Source organism: Pseudophryne corroboree, chromosome 8 (assembly GCF_028390025.1).
Source record: "Pseudophryne corroboree isolate aPseCor3 chromosome 8, aPseCor3.hap2, whole genome shotgun sequence".
NCBI lineage: Eukaryota > Metazoa > Chordata > Amphibia > Anura > Myobatrachidae > Pseudophryne > Pseudophryne corroboree.
Genome location: NC_086451.1, coordinates 21,160,605 through 21,181,212, shown reverse-complemented (window position 1 = coordinate 21,181,212; position 20,608 = coordinate 21,160,605). Strand labels below are relative to the sequence as shown.

The window sequence follows — 20,608 nt, the reverse complement described above, 5'->3', positions numbered from 1 at the left end:
TGTATCTCTCTCCACTTTATCTCTCCCCAAGTTTGACAGACCTCCCCCTGTATCTGTCCCAGCTGCAGCACTTGGATGCACCGTCAGCCTGAAAAGTTCCAGCAACTGCAAAATGTTTCCACTGTGCTGTACCATCTGCCACCATGAATGGAGTGTAAACGGGGTCGCCCACGCACACACTGCCCCTGTAACTGTCCTTCTTAGTAAATATGTATACAGAATTCATAATAATAAAATGTCATAGAGGCTTTTTCATGACTCTGTTAAATTGGCTATCATCAAATGAGGGCTTATAACCAATCAATAAAAATAATAACATTAGGCAGGCGGCTGTTACTGTTGTGCCTAGGGGTGCCCTCACCCCTAAATCCGCCCCTACCCATAGACAGAGAGAGATAAAAGGTTAGTGTACGCCACGTCCTGACCCTTACACCCAGCCGGCGGCAGGACAGGGGGCTGAGTGTAATGGGAAGGCTGATGGAAAGGGAGGAAGGCGTGGTGTAAAGGCTTCAGCTCTCTCCCACTCAGGGCTCACACTACAAGCGGCGGAAGCAGCCACAGGCAGGGATTCCCGGGTCTAGCAGTCAGTAAGTGATCAGCTGTGGATATGTGGCTGTCCTGAGTGGGGTGGGAGGCTGGAAGGTGCAGCTATTTGCTGATAGATAATTGCATTGTGTGCCTGCGGTGACATTGTATCAGGATGGTGTGAGCTGTTCCAGACTCTCTGCAGTGGAATCTGCTGGGCTGGTGAGCCCCTGGGGCACGTCACTGACTCCCCCTCCCCTACTGCTACCCCGGCAGTGGCCCCATATAATAGCTGTGTACAGTATGGATTGTATCGGCCCTTAGAGAGGAGGGAGGGGGGTAATTAGCTGGTAAACACGGGAGTTCTGCAGCCTAATCCTGGTCAGGCCGGCTGCTGTGTGGTAATCTCTGAGGCTCCTCTCGGTTACATGATGTAATTGCCTTAAGTTACAACAGTTGGTGTTGTGGTTAGCAGTACTGCCTCACGTCGCTGAAGTCTGGGAACCTATTCCAACCAAGGTCATTTATGTGTGGAGTTTGTACTTGCTCATTGTGCTTGCGTCTGTGTGTACATGTGGTAGGAGATATAGGGCCTAATTCAGAGTTGATTGCAGCAGCAAATTTGTTAGCAAATGGGCAAAACCACGCGGCACTGCAGATGGGCCAGATGTAACATGTGCAGAGAGAGTTAGATTTGGGTGGGTTGTATTGTTTCTGTGCAGGGTAAATACTGGCTGCTTTATTTTTACACTGCAATTTAGATTTCAGTTTGAACACACCCCACCCAAATCTAACTCTCTCTGCACATGTTGCATCTACACCCGCCCCCTGCAGTGCACATGGTTTTGCCCACTAGCTAACAAATTTGCTGCTGCGATCAGGTCTGAATTTGGCCTATAGATTGTAAGCTCCACTGGGCCAGGGACTGATGTGAATCATGGAAAATACAAATGTCAATAGTTTACCAAGTGTTAAGCCGTAGGGAGAAATTCCCTTTCGTGATGTTTGGCGATTACTTGTGCACATAGTGTAGTCTCATGAGAGGTGCGAGGCTTTGCAGGCCAGGATTACGAGGTAAAAGTGCGCGCTGGCTGATGGGAGAAGCTGCGTGGATCTAGAGCGTGACTTGCTGAGTGTAGATCAGGGGCCTGAGTGGATGGAGGGAGGAAGCGTACATACAGGAGGGGTCCATTATATTTTTAATGGGACACATTCTCCACGCAGAAGAGTGACACGTGTGATAAAGTCCTAATGTTCTCTTACTGTGATGATTATTTAATCAATAAACAAATCTAAGCCAAGCGGCATTATCCGACTCCTTTTCCACCAAAACCCCGGGTCCGACCCAGGATTTGGAACACGGTTCCAATCCGGGACAGACCCCTTTCACATTGCAGCTGCGGCCAGGGGTTCTTCCCGGGTAGGCGCTGTTTACACTGCACACGGGTGCAGTCTCGCTCCTCTGCTGGCGCCTGGAGATGACATCACATCCCAAGTGCTGGGAAAATCCAGCATATAACCGGAATGCCGGACTGGCGATCTGCATCAGGAGTGGGGGTGTCCCACTTGGGAGGGTGTCTGTCACAGCTGTCGCGGGGTGACGGGCAGGGAGAGACTACAACCTCCTTGTATGAAGCGGAAATGGTGTAGAAGCCGGAAGGGTCTGGGCCTCTTGGGATGGCTGTAATCTCTCTCCCCAGTGATCGGATGATCTGGGTTACCCATTTACACTACCCCTTAACCCAGGTCCAACCCTGGTCGCTACCCGGGTTGGATTGCCGGGTCACCAGATCCAGTTTTTTTTGGGGGGGACTCTTTTCCACTGAGGCGTATCCCAGGTTCTAGCGGCAGTGGAAAAGTCCGGTATTGTACAGGGGATCCACAGGGATGCGGTCATGTGACAGGCGCTCGGGATCAGGGCGGTCACCATGCAACGCCAGGATCCCGAGCGATCAAACAGCCGATAGTCGGCCGGCCCACTAACAGGGACAATTCCCACTTGTAGGTGTCCACGACACCCGTATACCGCTTTCACATTGCAAAAATAACTCGGTATCCACCCGGCATATTACTGGGTTGACGCGGGTCAGTGTGCGACTTGATAGGGGCCTTGGAGAATTCTCAGGTCACCTGACCCGGTAATTTAACCCGGGTTATTCCCGGGTTGAATACCAGGTTAGTGGCAGTGTAAACGGGTTCCCGTGTCGATGCAATGATGTTTACTACATAGGGAGAGACGGCGCGGAGATGAGCTTATCTCCCAGCGCCGCCTCCACCGCTATGGCAACCGGCCCTGCATATTGGCCCCGTTTCCAATTCCCAAGTGGGATCCAGCATTGAAGATGTGAAAGGGTCTATAGAGTGCGAATAGAACCTGGTTGCTATGGGCAACATCTCCACTTTAGAAGGTTTGGCACATCCCCCTAGTTTTAGTAACAATGGCAGACCTGATGTTTGTTTATAAATCTGGCAGATTGGCGCTTGTTCCCTGACGCCGGCCGCGTGATGCTATCGGTGGTCCTGACTCTCGGTGCGGTTCTGGTGGCGGCCGTCCTCCTGGTCATCTGGAAGGTGCGTACGGATGGCCAGTGGGCACTCTGGTGGCATGATAACTACCTAGAACGAATACGGGACTTCCTCTCCGGCACCACGCGCCCTATGCGGATCCTGCAGCACGTGCAGCGTCACGCCATTCGTGGCGATGCCCTCAGTGTCATCTCAGCGGTGGATTCCTATTGCTCCCAAGTGGAATGGGCCATGAACGTGGGCGATAAGAAAGGTAAGAGGAGCGGGACGTCTCCTGCTTTCTACAAGTCATAACCTGTGTGCCATCTCCATGATCTGTCTCGTTTTCCACCCCAGGGGAGATCTTGGATGCAGTGGTCACGGAGACCCGCCCGCGCTGGGTATTGGAGCTTGGCACCTACTGTGGATATTCAACTGTGAGGATTGCCCGTTTGCTGCCCCCCGGTGCCCGACTCGTCACAATAGAAATGAACCCGCACTATGCCCAGGTGGCTAAGGAACTGTTCCAACATGCGGGACTGGATGCACAGGTGGGCAGAGTATGCTGTGTGCCAGGGGCGTAGTCTGGGCAAGAGTAGGTAGATACTATCGGGTCCTCCATATGCCATGTGCTCATGCATTTCTCTTTCTTCTCATTGACTGTACCCCTTACACCTGTCCACCTGTAGCTGCTCCCTCTCCCTGATACCCCATTGCCCCCCGCTCCCCACTCTCCCTGCTGCCAGGCAGAACAGCCAGCTGTGGACGCCATCCAGCCCGCCTCCTGCCAACCCAAGTGGCGCCTGCAGGATGCTCTCCTCTACACTACCCTGCAATGTCTGCAGCTGCCCCTTCAGCTCTTTTCCCGTAGCGCCCAAAGCCCACTGACCCCCTCCTCACTTCCAGCTCAGGAGAGAGAGACCGAGAGGCGGCCGACAGGTCAGACCTGCAAGGTGAGACCCTATTCCCACCTCCCTGAGCGTTCCCTGGACTGTGAGGAAACAGAATCTGCGTCTTGTTGTGCTCCTATTGCGTCAACGCTGGAACCCATCGCAGACCCCAGGCTTCAGCGCTCTCCTAGAGGCGGCATTGATTAGGGTTCAGCTATCGGCCATGATGATGTAATTGCATGTGAGTTACCCATTCTGCATGGCTGGCCTACAGGAGGTCACGTGGCCGTCTGCAGCTTTTACTACACAGCATGCCTCGTGTGTGTGTGCTGATGTGTAAGGAAGGCGTGATCAGCCCACATTTATCATGGGGATTGTGCCTGTTACAAGCGTAGGAAACGGCAAAAGCTGCAGTGACCCAAAAACACATTTTATTTTTATTATAGGCAGTTTCTCTTCTGGTTTTTCTCCTTTAATGATGAATCTGACCAAGGTATGAGCCCATTGTTACGTCATCTCTTACTGATCTGGGTGTACCCTAGATCTTAGCCAGTCATCAGATTGCCCACAGCAGCACAGAGTATATCAGGAGAAGAGTGATGTGTCAGTGAGGACAGGGCTGCATGTGACAGGGGCAGTGACATGATGTGAGGAGGGGAATGGAGGCAGCAGGAAGCCACAGACTGAGAGTTATATAGTGGGAGGAGCAGAGTCCCCAGCAGCACAGAGTATATCAGGAGATGAGTGATGTGTCAGTGAGGACAGGGCTGAATGTGACAGGGGCAGTGACATGATGTGAGGAGAGGAAATTGAGGCAGCAGGAAGCCACAGACTGAGAGTTATATAGTGGAAGGAGCAGTGTCCCCCAGCAGCACAGAGTATATCAGGAGATGGGTGATGTGTCAGTGAGGACAGGGCTGCATGTGACAGGGGCAGTGACATGATGTGAGGAGGGGAATGGAGGCAGCAGGAAGCCACAGACTGAGAGTTATATAGTGGGAGGAGCAGGGTCCTCAGCAGCACAGAGTATATCAGGAGATGAGTGATGTGTCAGTGAGTACAGGGCTGTATGTGACAGGGGCAGTGACATGATCTGAGGAGGGGAATGGAGGCAGCAGGAAGCCACAGACTGAGAGTTATATAGTGGGAGGAGCAGGGTCCCCAGCAGCACAGAGTATATCAGGAGATGAGTGATGTGTCAGTGAGGACAGGGCTGCATGTGACAGGGGCAGTGACATGATGTGAGGAGGAGAATGGAGGCAGCAGGAAGCCACAGACTGAGAGTTATATAGTGGGAGGAGCAGGGTCCCCAGCAGCACAGAGTGTATCAGGCGATGAGTGATGTGTGAGGACAGGGCTGCATGTGACAGGGGTAGTGACAATGATGTGAGGAGGGGAATGGAGGCAGCAGGAAGCCACAGACTGAGAGTTATATAGTGGAAGGAGCAGGGTCCCCAGCAGCACAGAGTATATCAGGAGATGAGGGATGTGTCAGTGAGGACAGGGCTGCATGTGACAGGGGCAGTGACATAATGTGAGGAGGAGAATGGAGGCAGCAGGAATCTACAGACTGAGGGTTATATAGTGGGAGGAGCAGGGTCCCCAGCAGCACAGAGTATATCAGGAGATGAGTGATGTGTCAGTGAGGACAGGGCTGCATGGGGCAGTGACATGATGTGAGGAGGGGAATGGGGGCAGCAGGAAGCCACAGACTGAGAGTTATATAGTGGGAGGAGCAGGGTCCCCAGCAGCACAGAGTATATCAGGAGATGAGTGATGTGTCAGTGAGGACAGGGCTGCATGTGACAGGGGCAGTAACATGATGTGAGGAGGGGAATGGAGGCAGCAGGAAGCCATAGACTGAGAGTAATATAGTTGAAGGAGCAGGGTCCCCAGCAGCACAGAGTATATCAGGAGATGAGTGATGTGTCAGTGAGGACAGGGCTGCATGTGACAGGGGCAGTGACATGATGGAGGAGGGGAATGGAGGCAGCAGGAAGCCACGGACTGAGAGTTATATAGTGGGAGGAGCAGGGTCCCCAGCAGCACAGAGTATATCAGGAGATGAGTGATGTGTCAGTGAGGACAGGGCTGCATGTGACAGGGGCAGTGACATGATGGAGTAGGGGAATGGAGGCAGCAGGAAGCCACAGACTGAGAGTTATATAGTGGGAGGAGCAGGGTCCCCAGCAGCACAGAGTATATCAGGAGATGAGTGATGTGTCAGTGAGGACAGGGCTGCATGTGACAGGGGCAGTGACATGATGTGAGGAGGGGAATGGAGGCAGCAGGAAGCCACAGACAGAGTTATATAGTGGGAGGAGCAGGGTCCCCAGCAGCACAGAGTATATCAGGAGATGAGTGATGTGTCAGTGAGGACAGGGCTGCATGTGACAGGGGAAGTGACATGATGTGAGGAGGGGAATGGAGGCAGCAGGAAGCCACAGACTGAGAGTTATATAGTGGGAGGAGCAGGGTCCCCAGCAGCACAGAGTGTATCAGGCGATGAGTGATGTGTGAGGACAGGGCTGCATGTGACAGGGGTAGTGACAATGATGTGAGGAGGGGAATGGAGGCAGCAGGAAGCCACAGACTGAGAGTTATATAGTGGAAGGAGCAGGGTCCCCAGCAGCACAGAGTATATCAGGAGATGAGGGATGTGTCAGTGAGGACAGGGCTGCATGTGACAGGGGCAGTGACATGATGTGAGGAGGGGAATGGAGGCAGCAGGAAGCCACAGACTGAGGGTTATATAGTGGGAGGAGCAGGGTCCCCAGCAGCACAGAGTATATCAGGAGATGAGTGATGTGTCAGTGAGGACAGGGCTGCATGTGACAGGGGCAGTGACATGATGTGAGGAGGGGAATGGAGGCAGCAGGAAGCCACAGACTGAGAGTTATTTAGTGGGAGGAGCAGGGTCCCCAGCAGCACAGAGTATATCAGGAGATGAGTGATGTGTCAGTGAGGACAGGGCTGCATGTGACAGGGGCAGTGACATGATGTGAGGAGGGGAATGGAGGCAGCAGGAAGCCACAGACTGAGAGTTATATAGTTGGAGGAGCAGGGTCACCAGCAGCACAGAGTATATCAGGAGATGAGGGATGTGTCAGTGAGGACAGGGCTGCATGTGACAGGGGTAGTGACAATGATGTGAGGAGGGGAATGGAGGCAGCAGGAAGCCACAGACTGAGAGTTATATAGTGGAAGGAGCAGGGTCCCCAGCAGCACAGAGTATATCAGGAGATGAGGGATGTGTCAGTGAGGACAGGGCTGCATGTGACAGGGGAAGTGACATGATGTGAGGAGGGGAATGGAGGCAGCAGGAAGCCACAGACTGAGAGTTATATAGTTGGAGGAGCAGGGTCACCAGCAGCACAGAGTATATCAGGAGATGAGGGATGTGTCAGTGAGGACAGGGCTGCATGTGACAGGGGTAGTGACAATGATGTGAGGAGGGGAATGGAGGCAGCAGGAAGCCACAGACTGAGAGTTATATAGTGGAAGGAGCAGGGTCCCCAGCAGCACAGAGTATATCAGGAGATGAGGGATGTGTCAGTGAGGACAGGGCTGCATGTGACAGGGGCAGTGACATAATGTGAGGAGGAGAATGGAGGCAGCAGGAATCTACAGACTGAGGGTTATATAGTGGGAGGAGCAGGGTCCCCAGCAGCACAGAGTATATCAGGAGATGAGGGATGTGTCAGTGAGGACAGGGCTGCATGTGACAGGGGTAGTGACAATGATGTGAGGAGGGGAATGGAGGCAGCAGGAAGCCACAGACTGAGAGTTATATAGTAGGAGGAGCAGGGTCCCCAGCAGCACAGAGTATATCAGGAGATGAGTGATGTGTCAGTGAGGACAGGGCTGCATGTGACAGGGGCAGTGACATGATGTGAGGAGGGGAATGGAGGCAGCAGGAAGCCACAGACTGAGAGTTATATAGTGGGAGGAGCAGGGTCCCCAGCAGCACAGAGTATATCAGGAGATGAGTGATGTGTCAGTGAGGACAGGGCTGCATGTGACTGGGGCAGTGACATGATGTGAGGAGGGGAATGGAGGCAGCAGGAAGCCACAGACTGAGAGTTATATAGTGGGAGGAGCAGGGTGCCCAGCAGCACAGAGTATATCAGGAGATGAGTGATGTGTCAGTGAGGACAGGGCTGCATGTGACAGGGGCAGTGACATGATGTATCCCTCACAGTCCAGAAATGAGATATCCTCTGGTAATGATGAAATATAAGAGCTCAGCATATTCATTTCCCATAAGAAAGAAAACATCTGCTCGTACTTCTGGCTGGTACATGTGAACTCACTGACATCGTCGGAAACACCATATGCATGGCAGGGAGTAAGCTGCAAGTCTGTGCTATACTTTTGAGGCTCCCGTGGTTATAGCCACTCGCTCACTCATCTTCCAGACTCACAGGGCATGTTTTCAGGATTTACTTTGAGGAGCGGAAGAAACAAACAATGATTACTGTCACACAGAAACAGATAAATTAATCTGTGCATCATTAAAAGAACAAAATTAAAACAGAACTGAGTAATAACAGGCAGACATAGAGGTAGGAAGGCCCTGCTCGCACGCTTTGGAAACAGATATTGGTACACAAGGGGGGGGTCATTCCGAGTTGATCACTAGCTAAATTTGTTCACTGCGCAACGATCAGGCTAAAAATCGGCAGTTCTGCGCATGTGCAACGTACGGGCACAACGAACGATGCAGTTTTGCACAGGGTCTAGCGATGCATTTCAGTCGCACTGCTGGCCGCAGAGTGATTGACAGGAAGAGGGCGTTTCTGGGTGGCAACTGACTGTTTTCAGGAAGTGTGCGGAAAAACGCAGGCGTGGCTGGCCGAACGCAGGGCGTGTTTGTGACGTCAAATCCGGAACTGAACAGTCTGAAGTGATCGCAAGCGCTAAGTAGGTTTTGAGCTACTCTGAAACTACACACAATTTTTTTGCAGGCACTCTGCGATACAACCGTTCGCACTTCTGCTAAGTTAAAATACACTCCCAGTGGGCGGCGGCAAAGCGTTTGCATGGCTGCTAAAACTAGCTAGTGAGCGATCAACTCGGAATGACCCCCATGGCTAGGTGCTATCTAATGCATAATAGTCCAGCCAGATTGCAAAGGTTCTTTGCGATCTGGTACATGTTCACATGTACCAGCCAGGAGTACAAAGGTTGTTAGTGAGCTGTATGGGTGGTCTTCTGTATGCCGAATGTAGGGATCCCGGCGCACAGTATACCCAAGACCCCCGATCTGTATGATATAGTTACACAGCAATGTTGGTCTTGGGGTCAGGAGGAAGTGAACGTGAAGAGAGAGAAAATGTTACGGTATGTGTGGACTGTACAGAGGGGATAATAAGAATTTACTTACCGATAATTCTATTTCTCATAGTCCGTAGTGGATGCTGGGGACTCCGTAAGGACCATGGGGAATAGCGGCTCCGCAGGAGACTGGGCACATCTAAAGAAAGCTTTAGGACTATCTGGTGTGCACTGGCTCCTCCCCCTATGACCCTCCTCCAAGCCTCAGTTAGGATACTGTGCCCGGACGAGCGTACACAATAAGGAAGGATTTTGAATCCCGGGTAAGACTCATACCAGCCACACCAATCACACCGTATAACCTGTGATCTGAACCCAGTTAACAGCATGATAACAGAGGAGCCTCTGAAAGATGGCTCACAACAATAATAACCCGATTTTTGTAACAATAACTATGTACAAGTATTGCAGACAATCCGCACTTGGGATGGGCGCCCAGCATCCACTACGGACTATGAGAAATAGAATTATCGGTTAGTAAATTCTTATTTTCTCTAACGTCCTAAGTGGATGCTGGGGACTCCGTAAGGACCATGGGGATTATACCAAAGCTCCCAAACGGGCGGGAGAGTGCGGATGACTCTGCAGCACCGAATGAGAGAACTCCAGGTCCTCCTCAGCCAGGATATCAATTTTGTAGAATTTTACAAACGTATTTGCTCCTGACCAAGTAGCTGCTCGGCAAAGTTGTAAAGCCGAAACCCCTCGGGCAGCCGCCCAAGATGAGCCCACCTTCCTTGTGGAGTGGGCATTTACAGATTTTTGGCTGTGGCAGGCCTGCCACAGAATGTGCAAGCTGAATTGTACTACAAATCCAACGAGCAATAGTCTGCTTAGAAGCAGGAGCACCCAGCTTATTGGGTGCATACAGGATAAACAGCGAGTCAGATTTCCTGACTCCAGCCGTCCTGGAAACCTATATTTTCAGGGCACTGACAACGTCTAGCAACTTGGAGGCCTCCAAGTCCCTAGTAGCCGCAGGCACCACCAATAGGTTGGTTCAGGTGAAACGCTGAAACCACCTTGGGGAGAAACTGAGGACGAGTCCTCAATTCCGCCCTGTCCGAATGGAAAATCAGATAAGGGCTTTTTCAGGATAAAGCCGCCAATTCTGACACGCGCCTGGCCCAGGCCAGGGCCAACAACATGACCACTTTCCATGTGAGATATTTTAACTCCACAGATTTAAGTGGTTCAAACCAATGTGACTTTTGGAACCCAAAACTACATTGAGATCCCAAAGTGCCACTGGAGGCACAAAAGGAGGCTGTATATGCAGTACCCCTTTTACAAACGTCTGAACTTCAGGGACTGAAGCTAGTTCTTTTTGGAAGAAAATTGACAGGGCCGAAATTTGAACCTTAATGGACCCCAATTTCAGGCCCATAGACACTCCTGTTTGCAGGAAATGTAGGAATCGACCCAGTTGAATTTCCTCCGTCGGGCCTTACTGGCCTCGCACCACGCAACATATTTTCGCCAATTGCGGTGATAATGTTTTTGCGGTTACATCCTTCCTGGCTTTGATCAGGATAGGGATGACTTCATCCGGAATGCCTTTTTTCCTTCAGGATCCGGCGTTCAACCGCCATGCCGTCAAACGCAGCCGCGGTAAGTCTTGGAACAGACAGGGTCCTTGCTGGAGCAGGTCCCTTCTTAGAGGTAGAGGCCACGGATCCTCCGTGAGCATCTCTTGAAGTTCCGGTTACCAAGTCCTTCTTGGCCAATCCGGAACCACGAATATAGTGCTTACTCCTCTCCATCTTATCAATCTCAGTACCTTGGGTATGAGAGGCAGAGGAGGGAACACATACCCTGACTGGTACACCCACGGTGTTACCAGAGCGTCTACAGCTTATTGCCTGAGGGTCCCTGGACCTGGCGCAATACCGGTCAAGTTTTTAATCATGTGGAAGACTTCTGGGTGAAGTCCCCACTCTCCCGGGTGGAGGTCGTGCTGAGGAAGTCTGCTTCCCAGTTGTCCACTCCCGGAATGAATACTGCTGACAGTGCTATCACATGATTTTCCGCCCAGCGAAGAATCCTTGCAGCTTCTGCCATTGCCCTCCTGCTTCTTGTGCCACCCTGTCTGTTTACGTGGGTGACTGCCGTGATGTTGTCCGACTGGATCAACACCGGCTGACCTTGAAGCAGAGGTCTTGCTAAGCTTAGAGCATTGTAAATGTCCCTTAGCTTCAGGATATTTATGTGAAGTGATGTCTCCAGGCTTGACCATAAACCCTGGATATTCCTTCCCTGTGTGACTGCTCCCCAGCCTCGCAGGCTGGCATCCGTGGTCACCCGGACCCAGTCCTGAATGCCTAATCTGCGGCCCTCTAGAAGATGAGCACTCTGCAACCACCACAGGAGGGACACCCTTGTCCTTGGTGACAGGGTTATCCGCTGATGCATCTGAAGATGCGACCCGGACCATTTGTCCAGCAGGTCCCACTGGAAAGTTCTTGCGTGGAATCTGCCGAATGGGATTGCTTCGTAGGAAGCCACCATTTTACCCAGAACCCTTGTGCATTGATGCACTGAGACTTGGCTCGGTTTTAGGAGGTTCCTGACTAGCTCGGATAACTCCCTGGCTTTCTCCTCCGGGAGAAACACCTTTTTCTGGACTGTGTCCAGGATCATCCCTAGGAACAGAAGACACGTCGTCGGAACCAGGTGCGATTTTGGAATATTGAGAATCCAATCGTGCTGCCGCCACACTACCTGAGATAGTGCTACACCGACCTCCAACTGTTCCCTGGATCTTACCCTTATCAGGGAATTGTCCAAGTAAGGGATAACTAAAATTCACTTCCTTCGAAGGAATATCATCATTTCGGCCATTACCTTGGTAAAGACCCGGGGTGCCGTGTACCATCCATACGGCAGCGTCTGAACTGATAGTGACAGTTCTGTACCATAAACCTGAGGTACCCTTGGTGAGAAGGGTAAATTTTGACATGAAGGTAAGCATCCTTGATGTCCCGAGACATCATGTAGTCCCCTTCTTCCAGGTTCGCAATCACTGCTCTGAGTGACTCAATCTTGAATTTGAACCTCTGTACGTAAGTGTTCAAAGATTTTAGATTTAGAATCGGTCTCACCGAGCCGTCCGGCTTCGGTACCACAACAGTGTGGAATAATACCCCGTTCCTTGCAGGAGGGGTATCTTGATTATCACCTGCTGGGAATACAGCTTGTGAATGGCTTCCAAAACTGTCTCCCTGTCAGAAGGAGACATCTGTAAAGCCGACTTTAGGAAACGGCGAGGGGGAGACGTCTCGAATTCTAATTTGTACCCCTGAGATATCACCTGAAGGATCCAGGGGTCTACTTGCGAGTGAGCCCACTGCGCGCTGAAATTCATTGAGACGGGCCCCCCACCGTGCCTGATTCTGCTTGTAAAGCCCCAGCGTATACTGAGGGCTTGGCAGAGGCGGGAGAGGGTTTCTGTTCCTGGGAACTGGCTGATTTCTGCAGCCTTTTTCCTCTCCCTCTGTCACGGGGCAGAAAAGAGGAACCTTTTGCCCGCTTGTCCACGAAAAGACTGCGCCTGATAATACGGCGTCTTCTCATGTTGAGAGGCGACCTGGGGTACAAACGTGGAATTCCCAGCTGTTGCCGTGGCCACCAGGTCTGAAAGACCGACCCCAAATAACTCCTCCCTTAATAAAGCAATACTTCCAAATGCCGTTTGGAATACGCATCACCTGACCACTGACGTGTCCATAACCCTCTACTGGTAGAAATGGACAACGCGCTTAGACTTGATGCCAGTCGGCAAATATTCCGCTGTGCATCACGCATATATAGAAATGCATCTTTTAAATGCTCTATAGGCAAAAATATACTGTCCCTATCTAGGGTATCAATATTTTCAGTCAGGGAATCCGACCACGCCAACCCAGCACTGCACATCCAGGCTGAGGCGATTGCTGGTCGCAGTATAACACCAGTATGTGTGTAAATACCTTTTAGGATACCCTCCTGCTTTCTATCAGCAGGATCCTTAAGGGCGGCCATCTCAGGCGAAGGTAGAGCCCTTACAAGCGTGTGAGCGCTTTATCCACCCTAGGGGGTGTTTCCCAACGCACCCTAACCTCTGGCGGGAAAGGATATAATGCCAATAACATTTTAGAAATTATCAGTTGTTATCGGGGGAAACCCACGCATCATCACACACCTCATTTAATTTCTCAGATTCAGGAAAACTACAGGTAGTTTTTCCTCACCGAACATAATACCCCTTTTTTGGTGGTACTCGTATTATCAGAAATGTGTAAAACATTTTTCATTGCCTCAATCATGTAACGTGTGGCCCTACTGGAAGTCACATTCGTCTCTTCACCGTCGACACTGGAGTCAGTATCCGTGTCGGCGTCTATATCTGCCATCTGAGGTAACGGGCGCTTTAGAGCCCCTGACGGCCTATGAGACGTCTGGACAGGCACAAGCTGAGTAGCCGGCTGTCTCATGTCAACCACTGTCTTTTATACAGAGCTGACACTGTCACGTAATTCCTTCCAACAGTTCATCCACTCAGGTGTCGACCCCCTAGGGGGTGACATCACTATTACAGGCAATCTGCTCCGTCTCCACATCATTTTTCTCCTCATACATGTCGACACAAAAGTACCGACATACAGCACACACACAGGGAATGCTCTGATAGAGGACAGGACCCCACTAGCCCTTTGGGGAGACAGAGGGAGAGTTTGCCAGCACACACCAGAGCGCTATATAAATACAGGGATAACCTTATATAAGTGTTTTTCCCCTTATAGCTGCTGTATAGTTAATACTGCGCCTAATTAGTGCCCCCCTCTCTTTTTTAACCCTTTCTGTAGTGTAGTGACTGCAGGGGAGAGCCAGGGAGCTTCCCTCCAACGGAGCTGTGAGGGAAAATGGCGCCAGTGTGCTGAGGAGATAGGCTCCGCCCCTTTTTCGCGGACTTTTCTCCTGCTTTTTTATGGATTCTGGCAGGGGTTAAATGCATCCATATAGCCCAGGAGCTATATGTGATGCATTTTTTGCCATCCAAGGTGTTTTTATTGCGTCTCAGGGCGCCCCCCCCCAGCGCCCTGCACCCTCAGTGACCGAAGTGTGCTGAGAGCAATGGCGCACAGCTACCTTGTTGAAGACAGGACGTCTTCTGCCGCCGTTTTTCCGGACCTCTTCTGTCTTCTGGCTCTGTAAGGGGGCCGGCGGCGCGGCTCTGGGACCCATCCAAGCTGGGCCTGTGATCGTCCCTCTGGAGCTAATGTCCAGTAGCCTAAGAAGCCCAATCCACTCTGCATGCAGGTGAGTTCGCTTCTTCTCCCCTTAGTCCTTCGATGCAGTGAGCCTGTTGCCAGCAGGTCTCACTGAAAATAAAAAACCTAAACTAAAACTTTCACTAAGAAGCTCAGGAGAGCCCCTAGTGTGCACCCTTCTCGTTCGGGCACAGAGATCTAACTGAGGCTTGGAGGAGGGTCATAGGGGGAGGAGCCAGTGCACACCAGATAGTCCTAAAGCTTTCTTTAGATGTGCCCAGTCTCCTGCGGAGCCGCTATTCCCCATGGTCCTTACGGAGTCCCCAGCATCCACTTAGGACGTTAGAGAAATGGGGGGTCATTCCGAGTTGATCGCTCGTTATTTTTTCTCTCGCAATGGAGCGATTAGTCGCTAATGCGGATGCGCAATGTCCGCAGTGCGACTGCGCCAAGTAAATTTGCTATGCAGTTAGGTATTTTACTCACGGCATCACAAGGTTTTTTCTTCGTTCTGGTGATCGTAATGTGATTGACAGGAAGTGGGTGTTTCTGGGCGGAAACTGGCCGTTTTATGGGTGTGTGTGAAAAAACGCTACCGATTCTGGGGAAAACGTGGGAGTGTCTGGGCGAACGCTGGGTGTGTTTGTGACGTCAAACCAGGAACTAAACTGACTGAACTGATCGCAGATGCCGAGTAAGTCTGGAGCTACTCAGAAACTGCTAAGAAGTGTCTATTCGCAATTCTGCTAATCTTTCGTTCGCAATTCTACTATGCTAAGATTCACTCCCAGTAGGCGGCGGCTTAGCGTGTGCAAAGCTGCTAAAAGCAGCTTGCTAGCGAACAACTCGGAATGACCACCATAATTGGGTAGGAAAGCTTATGGAGGTTATGTGGGTGGTACTGAGATGTGATAAGATGTGAGTTTTCAGGGAACGCTTGATGGTTTGGAGACTAGAGGAGAGTCTTATTGTGCGTGGGAGGGCATTCTACAGAGTAGGTGCAGCCTGAAGAAAGTCCTGCAGTCGTGCATGGGAGCGAGTAATGAGCCGTAGATCTTGTGCAGAGCGGAGAGGTTGGGAGATATTTTGAGATAAGAGATGTACATAGGTGCAGATTGATTAATGGCCTTGTGTGCGAGTAAAAGTATTTTATATTGATTACGGTAAAATCCAGGTAACCGGTGAAGGATTTGCCCCTGTACAATACCATGTGGAGAGGACCCCTTTCCCTGTGAGACTTCTGATGATATTAGGCTTCTATGGGGATGGGGAAGGGGGGGGGGGTTCTTATCTGCTCTACTTAATGACACAGTTGGAGCGGGTTGGGGGATGTTATACCTTTAATATTGCAGCTTACTCTGACAATCAAACCTCCTACCTGAAGGCCCAAGTATATCGGGGCTGCTATACCACAAAGTAAGCTTGTCTCAGATGAGTAACACCCCAAGAACAGCCTACTAATCAGGTGTAAGTCCATTGTGTATAGAGGTAGCCTTGTTTTGAGGGCTTCACTAATATTCATTTAAATCCAGACAGCGCCCCATTAGGCCGCCAGACCAAGTACATATCACTCATGCAGGACCTCAATAGCATCACTGGTCAGACTTTTAAAGGTGTTTTTGGCTTCAGCCCAGTTGATTCCACCATAATCACTGTGTAAGTGACTAAGACATCTGTGCTTAAGCAGCCTGGCTGGTGTAAGACCACTTTATAACTTGGTTTCAGGACAGTGTTGCCTGACGTCATAGCAATGGTAGGCCACTGTTTCTGGAACCGTGGTGCAGGGCTGTATGGTCTTGTGTCAGTCTCGTAATATCAAGTAATGTGCCCTGCTTAACTGCCCCATGACCGCCATAGACCTGTAGGTAGAAGCAGGGATGAGAACATCCTACTAGCCTTGAGAGACAACCGATGATGAGTTCAGCCAATACAAGGTGAATCCACTGAGCTTCTGCAGAAACGGTAGCGGTTGCGGCTAATGAAAGGACTAGGTGCTGAGAAAGGAGAGTGAAGCCGGAACAGTTGGTGAGGCTACTTGGTAATAGTGTAGGCATATATCCATCCTGTGGCAGTCCGCGAGAGGCGCCATGGTCCTTATCCAGCCCATATGCGTATCACTGTCCTGTACTGGTAATGTTCTCATCTGCTTCTTGTCTCCTAGGTGGACCTGTTGGTGGGATCCAGCTCCGTCCTGATTCCTCAGCTGAAGAAAAAATTTGACATTGAAAAGTTTGACCTGGTGTTTATAGATCACTGGAAAGTCAGTTACCTTCCTGACACCAAACTGCTAGAGGTGAGTAAGGTATCACCTCTCCCCCTCAGCTTGAAGTGCAGGTCTAAGGAAATGTCTGCGCTTTGTGACATAGGGGGTAATTCAGATCTGGTCGCAGCTGTGCGTTTCCGCACAGCAGGTGATCAGATCCAAACTGCGCATGCTCAGTAATGCGCAGGCGCGACGGACTGCTGCAAAGGGGACCGCAGGTCAGCGACGGGTTTGTGCGACTGATCCATTCGCACGGGCGATCGCAAGGAGATTGACAGGAAGAGGGCGTTTGTGGGTGGCAACTGACCGTTTTTAGTGAGTGTCTGGAAAAACGCAGACGGGATCCTGCGTTTGCAGGGAGGGAGTCGGACGTCAAATCCGGCCCCCCGAACAGGCTGAAGTGATCGCAGCGGCTGAGTAAGTCCTGGGCTGCGCAGAGACTGCACAAAATCTGTTTGTACAGCTCTGCTACACATGCGTTCGCACACTTGCACTGCGAAAATATACTCCCCCTGTAGGCGGCGATTCTCTGATCGCCAAACAGCAAAAATCGTTGACCAGCGATCAGATCTGAATTACCCCCATAGTTGCTGCGTGTACAACAGTTTCAGCTAAATGGGATCATAAGACTTCACCAGGAGAGTTTTGTCTTAGGTGCAAGCTCACCTGGCTTTTGTGTTCTCCTCTGGGCACATCGACCCTACTCTAATGTGAGCTCTCTGAGCTTGTGTGGGGACACTCTGCTCTCTACTGGGAGCCCTCTGCTATGAGTTCTCTGGTCCTGGCACTGCCCTCTACCGTTACCACTGTGCCCCTGACCCTGCTCTCCACTGTGAGAACTCTGCACCTGACTCCTCCCTCTACTTTGAGGACTCTGCCCCTGACTCTTCCCTCTACTGTGAGGACTCTACCCCTGACTCTTCCCTCTACTGTGAGGACTCTACCCCTGACTCTTCCCTCTACTGTGAGGACTCTACCCCTGACTCTTCCCTCTACTGTGAGCACTCTGCCCCTGACTCTTCCCTCTACTGTAAGGACTCTGCCCCTGACCCTGCTCTCCACTGTGAGGACTCTGCCCCTGCTCTCCACTGTGAGAACTCTGCCCCTGACTCTTCCCTCTACTGTGAGGACTCTGCCCCTGACTCTTCCCTCTACTGTGAGGACTCTGCCCCTGACTCTTCCCTCTACTGTGAGGACTCTGCCCCTGACTCTTCCCTCTACTGTGAGCACTCTGCCCCTGACTCTTCCCTCTACTGTGAGCGCTCTGCCCCTGACTCTTCCCTCTACTGTGAGGGCTCTGCCCCTGACTCTTCCCTCTACTGTGAGGGCTCTGCCCCTGACTCTTCCCTCTACTGTGAGGACTCTACCCCTGACTCTTCCCTCTACTGTGAGGACTCTACCCCTGACTCTTCCCTCTACTGTGAGGACTCTGCCCCTGACTCTTCCCTCTACTGTGAGGACTCTGCCCCTGACTCTTCCCTCTACCGTGAGGACTCTGCCCCTGACTCTTCCCTCTACCGTGAGGACTCTGCCCCTGACTCTTCCCTCTACCGTGAGGGCTCTGCCCCTGACTCTTCCCTCTACCGTGAGGGCTCTGCCCCTGACTCTTCCCTCTACCGTGAGGGCTCTGCCCCTGACTCTTCCCTCTACCGTGAGGGCTCTGCCCCTGACTCTTCCCTCTACCGTGAGGGCTCTGCCCCTGACTCTTCCCTCTACCGTGAGGGCTCTGCCCCTGACTCTTCCCTCTACCGTGAGGGCTCTGCCCCTGACTCTTCCCTCTACCGTGAGGGCTCTGCCCCTGACTCTTCCCTCTACCGTGAGGGCTCTGCCCCTGACTCTTCCCTCTACCGTGAGGGCTCTGCCCCTGACTCTTCCCTCTACCGTGAGGGCTCTGCCCCTGACTCTGTGCTGTACTGTGAGGACTCTGCCCCTGACTCTGTTCTGTGAACTCTGTGCTCTTACCTGTGTGGGTGCTTCTGTCCTGTCTTCCACTATTGCTCATGCAGACCCCCCGCGCTCATGCTTGTGTGCTCTGCCCCTAGCTCTGTGCTCTCTGTGGGTGTATGTTCTGGCCCTGTCTCTGCACCCGTCCCTTTTTCTTCAGTAGAGGTTTACCTTTACCCTCTCCATTCTAGGAATGTGACTTGTTGAGAGCCGGCTCCGTTCTTGTGGCGGATAATGTCGTCTGTCCTGGAACCCCTGAATACCTTCAATATGTAAGGAATAGTCCTCGTTACCGGAGCCAGTATTTCAAGTCACACCTGGAGTACCTGCAGGTAGAGGACGGCTTGGAGAAATCTGTCTTCTTGGGCTGATGGATGGTCACAACTCCTGACCTGGGTACTGCTTATCAGCAGAGGTTGGGTGCTGATTACGACCTGATGGTCATTATATAACTGGCACCAGAAGAGCGCCGACCATCTCTGCTTCCTTGTAACATAAACTAAGGGATTATACTGGTTTTATACCTATTTCACCACCAGTCCTGGGCTGCGTTCTCATAAATATTGGTTCAGACTACAAAATGGCTGCCTCAGCTGTGTACAGGTACCGCATACCATTTACCCCTTACTTCTGCCACTGATGTAGGATTTACAACAGGACTCGTCCTGCTCTTGTCAAACATTAAGTGATTTATCTCAAGCCTTGGAATACTGTTCTGTGTCAGGTAGTACGTGTACCCGCATTGTAAGAATGAAGAGATGTACAATAAATGTCACCCTTTCCTAATTATAATCACAAAACTCCAAAGTGTTAATCCTGAAGGTTGTGGAACACGGAGTTGCTCAGATTGGCCTACTATGCGGGATTCCCTACTGCTGGAGAATAAGGAGCTCAACAAGTAGGACAGGAAAACCCATAACGTAGCTAGGGCCTGTGTAACTACATATAAACCACCCTTTTCTATAACTTGCCCTTCACTGTAGAAAATAGAGGAGGTTTCCTCCCTCCCTCCACCCCCTTACCTGAAACTGAGAAGTCTTTGGGAGAGACTGGTGACTGCCATGGATTTACAGCTCCCGACTTCGTCTATAGTGGGCAGGTGAAACTAGTCTTATTTTGACATGGGCATAAGGTTGGAAAGGCTCCCCTTACCTCCTCTCCTGATATACTCTGTGCTGCTGGGAGCCCCACTTCTCCTCCCACTACATAACTCTCAGTCCGTGGCTTCCTGTTGCCTCCATTCCCCTCCTCACATCATGTCACTGCCCCTGTCACATGCAGCCCTGTCCTCACTGACACATCACTCATCTCCTGATATACTCTGTGCTGCTGGGGACCCTGCTCCTCCCACTATATAACTCTCAGTCCGTGGCTTCCTGCTGCCTCCATTCCCCTCCTCACATCATGTCACTGCCCCTGTCATATGCAGCCCTGTCTTCACTGACATATCACTCATCTCCTGATATACTCTGTGCTGCTGTGGACCCTGCTCCTTCAACTATATTACTCTCAGTCTATGGCTTCCTGCTGCCTCCATTCCCCTCCTCACGTCATGTCACTGCCCCTTTCACATGCAGCCCTGTCCTCACTGACACGTCACTCATCTCCTGATATACTCTGTGCTGCTGGGGACCCTGCTCCTCCCACTATATAACTCTCAGTCCGTGGCTTCCTGCTGCCTCCATTCCCCTCCTCACATCATGTCACTGCCCCTTTCACATGCAGCCCTGTCCTCAATGATACATCACTCATCTCCTGATATACTCTGTGCTGCTGGGGACCCTGCTCCTCCCACTATATAACTCTCAGTCCGTGGCTTCCTGCTGCCTCCATTCCCCTCCTCCATCATGTCACTGCCTCTGTCACATGCAGCCCTGTCCTCACTGACACATCAC

At 51.5% G+C, this 20,608-nt stretch overlaps 1 protein-coding gene across 4 annotated transcripts; it reads left to right on the top strand.

Annotated features, from left to right (window-relative positions):
- Positions 1 to 433: 433 nt before the first annotated feature.
- Positions 434 to 19,505, top strand: LOC134948183 (catechol O-methyltransferase A-like). 4 transcript variants are annotated; one of them, XM_063936011.1, is made up of 6 exons: positions 434 to 587; positions 2,999 to 3,304; positions 3,388 to 3,581; positions 3,720 to 3,983; positions 16,668 to 16,799; positions 18,905 to 19,505. In XM_063936011.1, exons 2-6 carry the CDS (start codon positions 3,031 to 3,033, stop codon positions 19,082 to 19,084), a joined length of 1,044 nt encoding a protein of 347 aa, XP_063792081.1. In that variant the 5' UTR covers positions 434 to 587; positions 2,999 to 3,030; the 3' UTR covers positions 19,085 to 19,505. The 4 variants fall into 4 exon arrangements, with proteins under 4 accessions (XP_063792081.1, XP_063792084.1, XP_063792083.1 ...); XM_063936013.1 differs by lacking the exon at positions 434 to 587 and adding an exon at positions 649 to 747; XM_063936012.1 differs by lacking the exon at positions 434 to 587 and adding an exon at positions 829 to 1,044.
- The last annotated feature ends 1,103 nt before the right edge of the window (positions 19,506 to 20,608 follow it).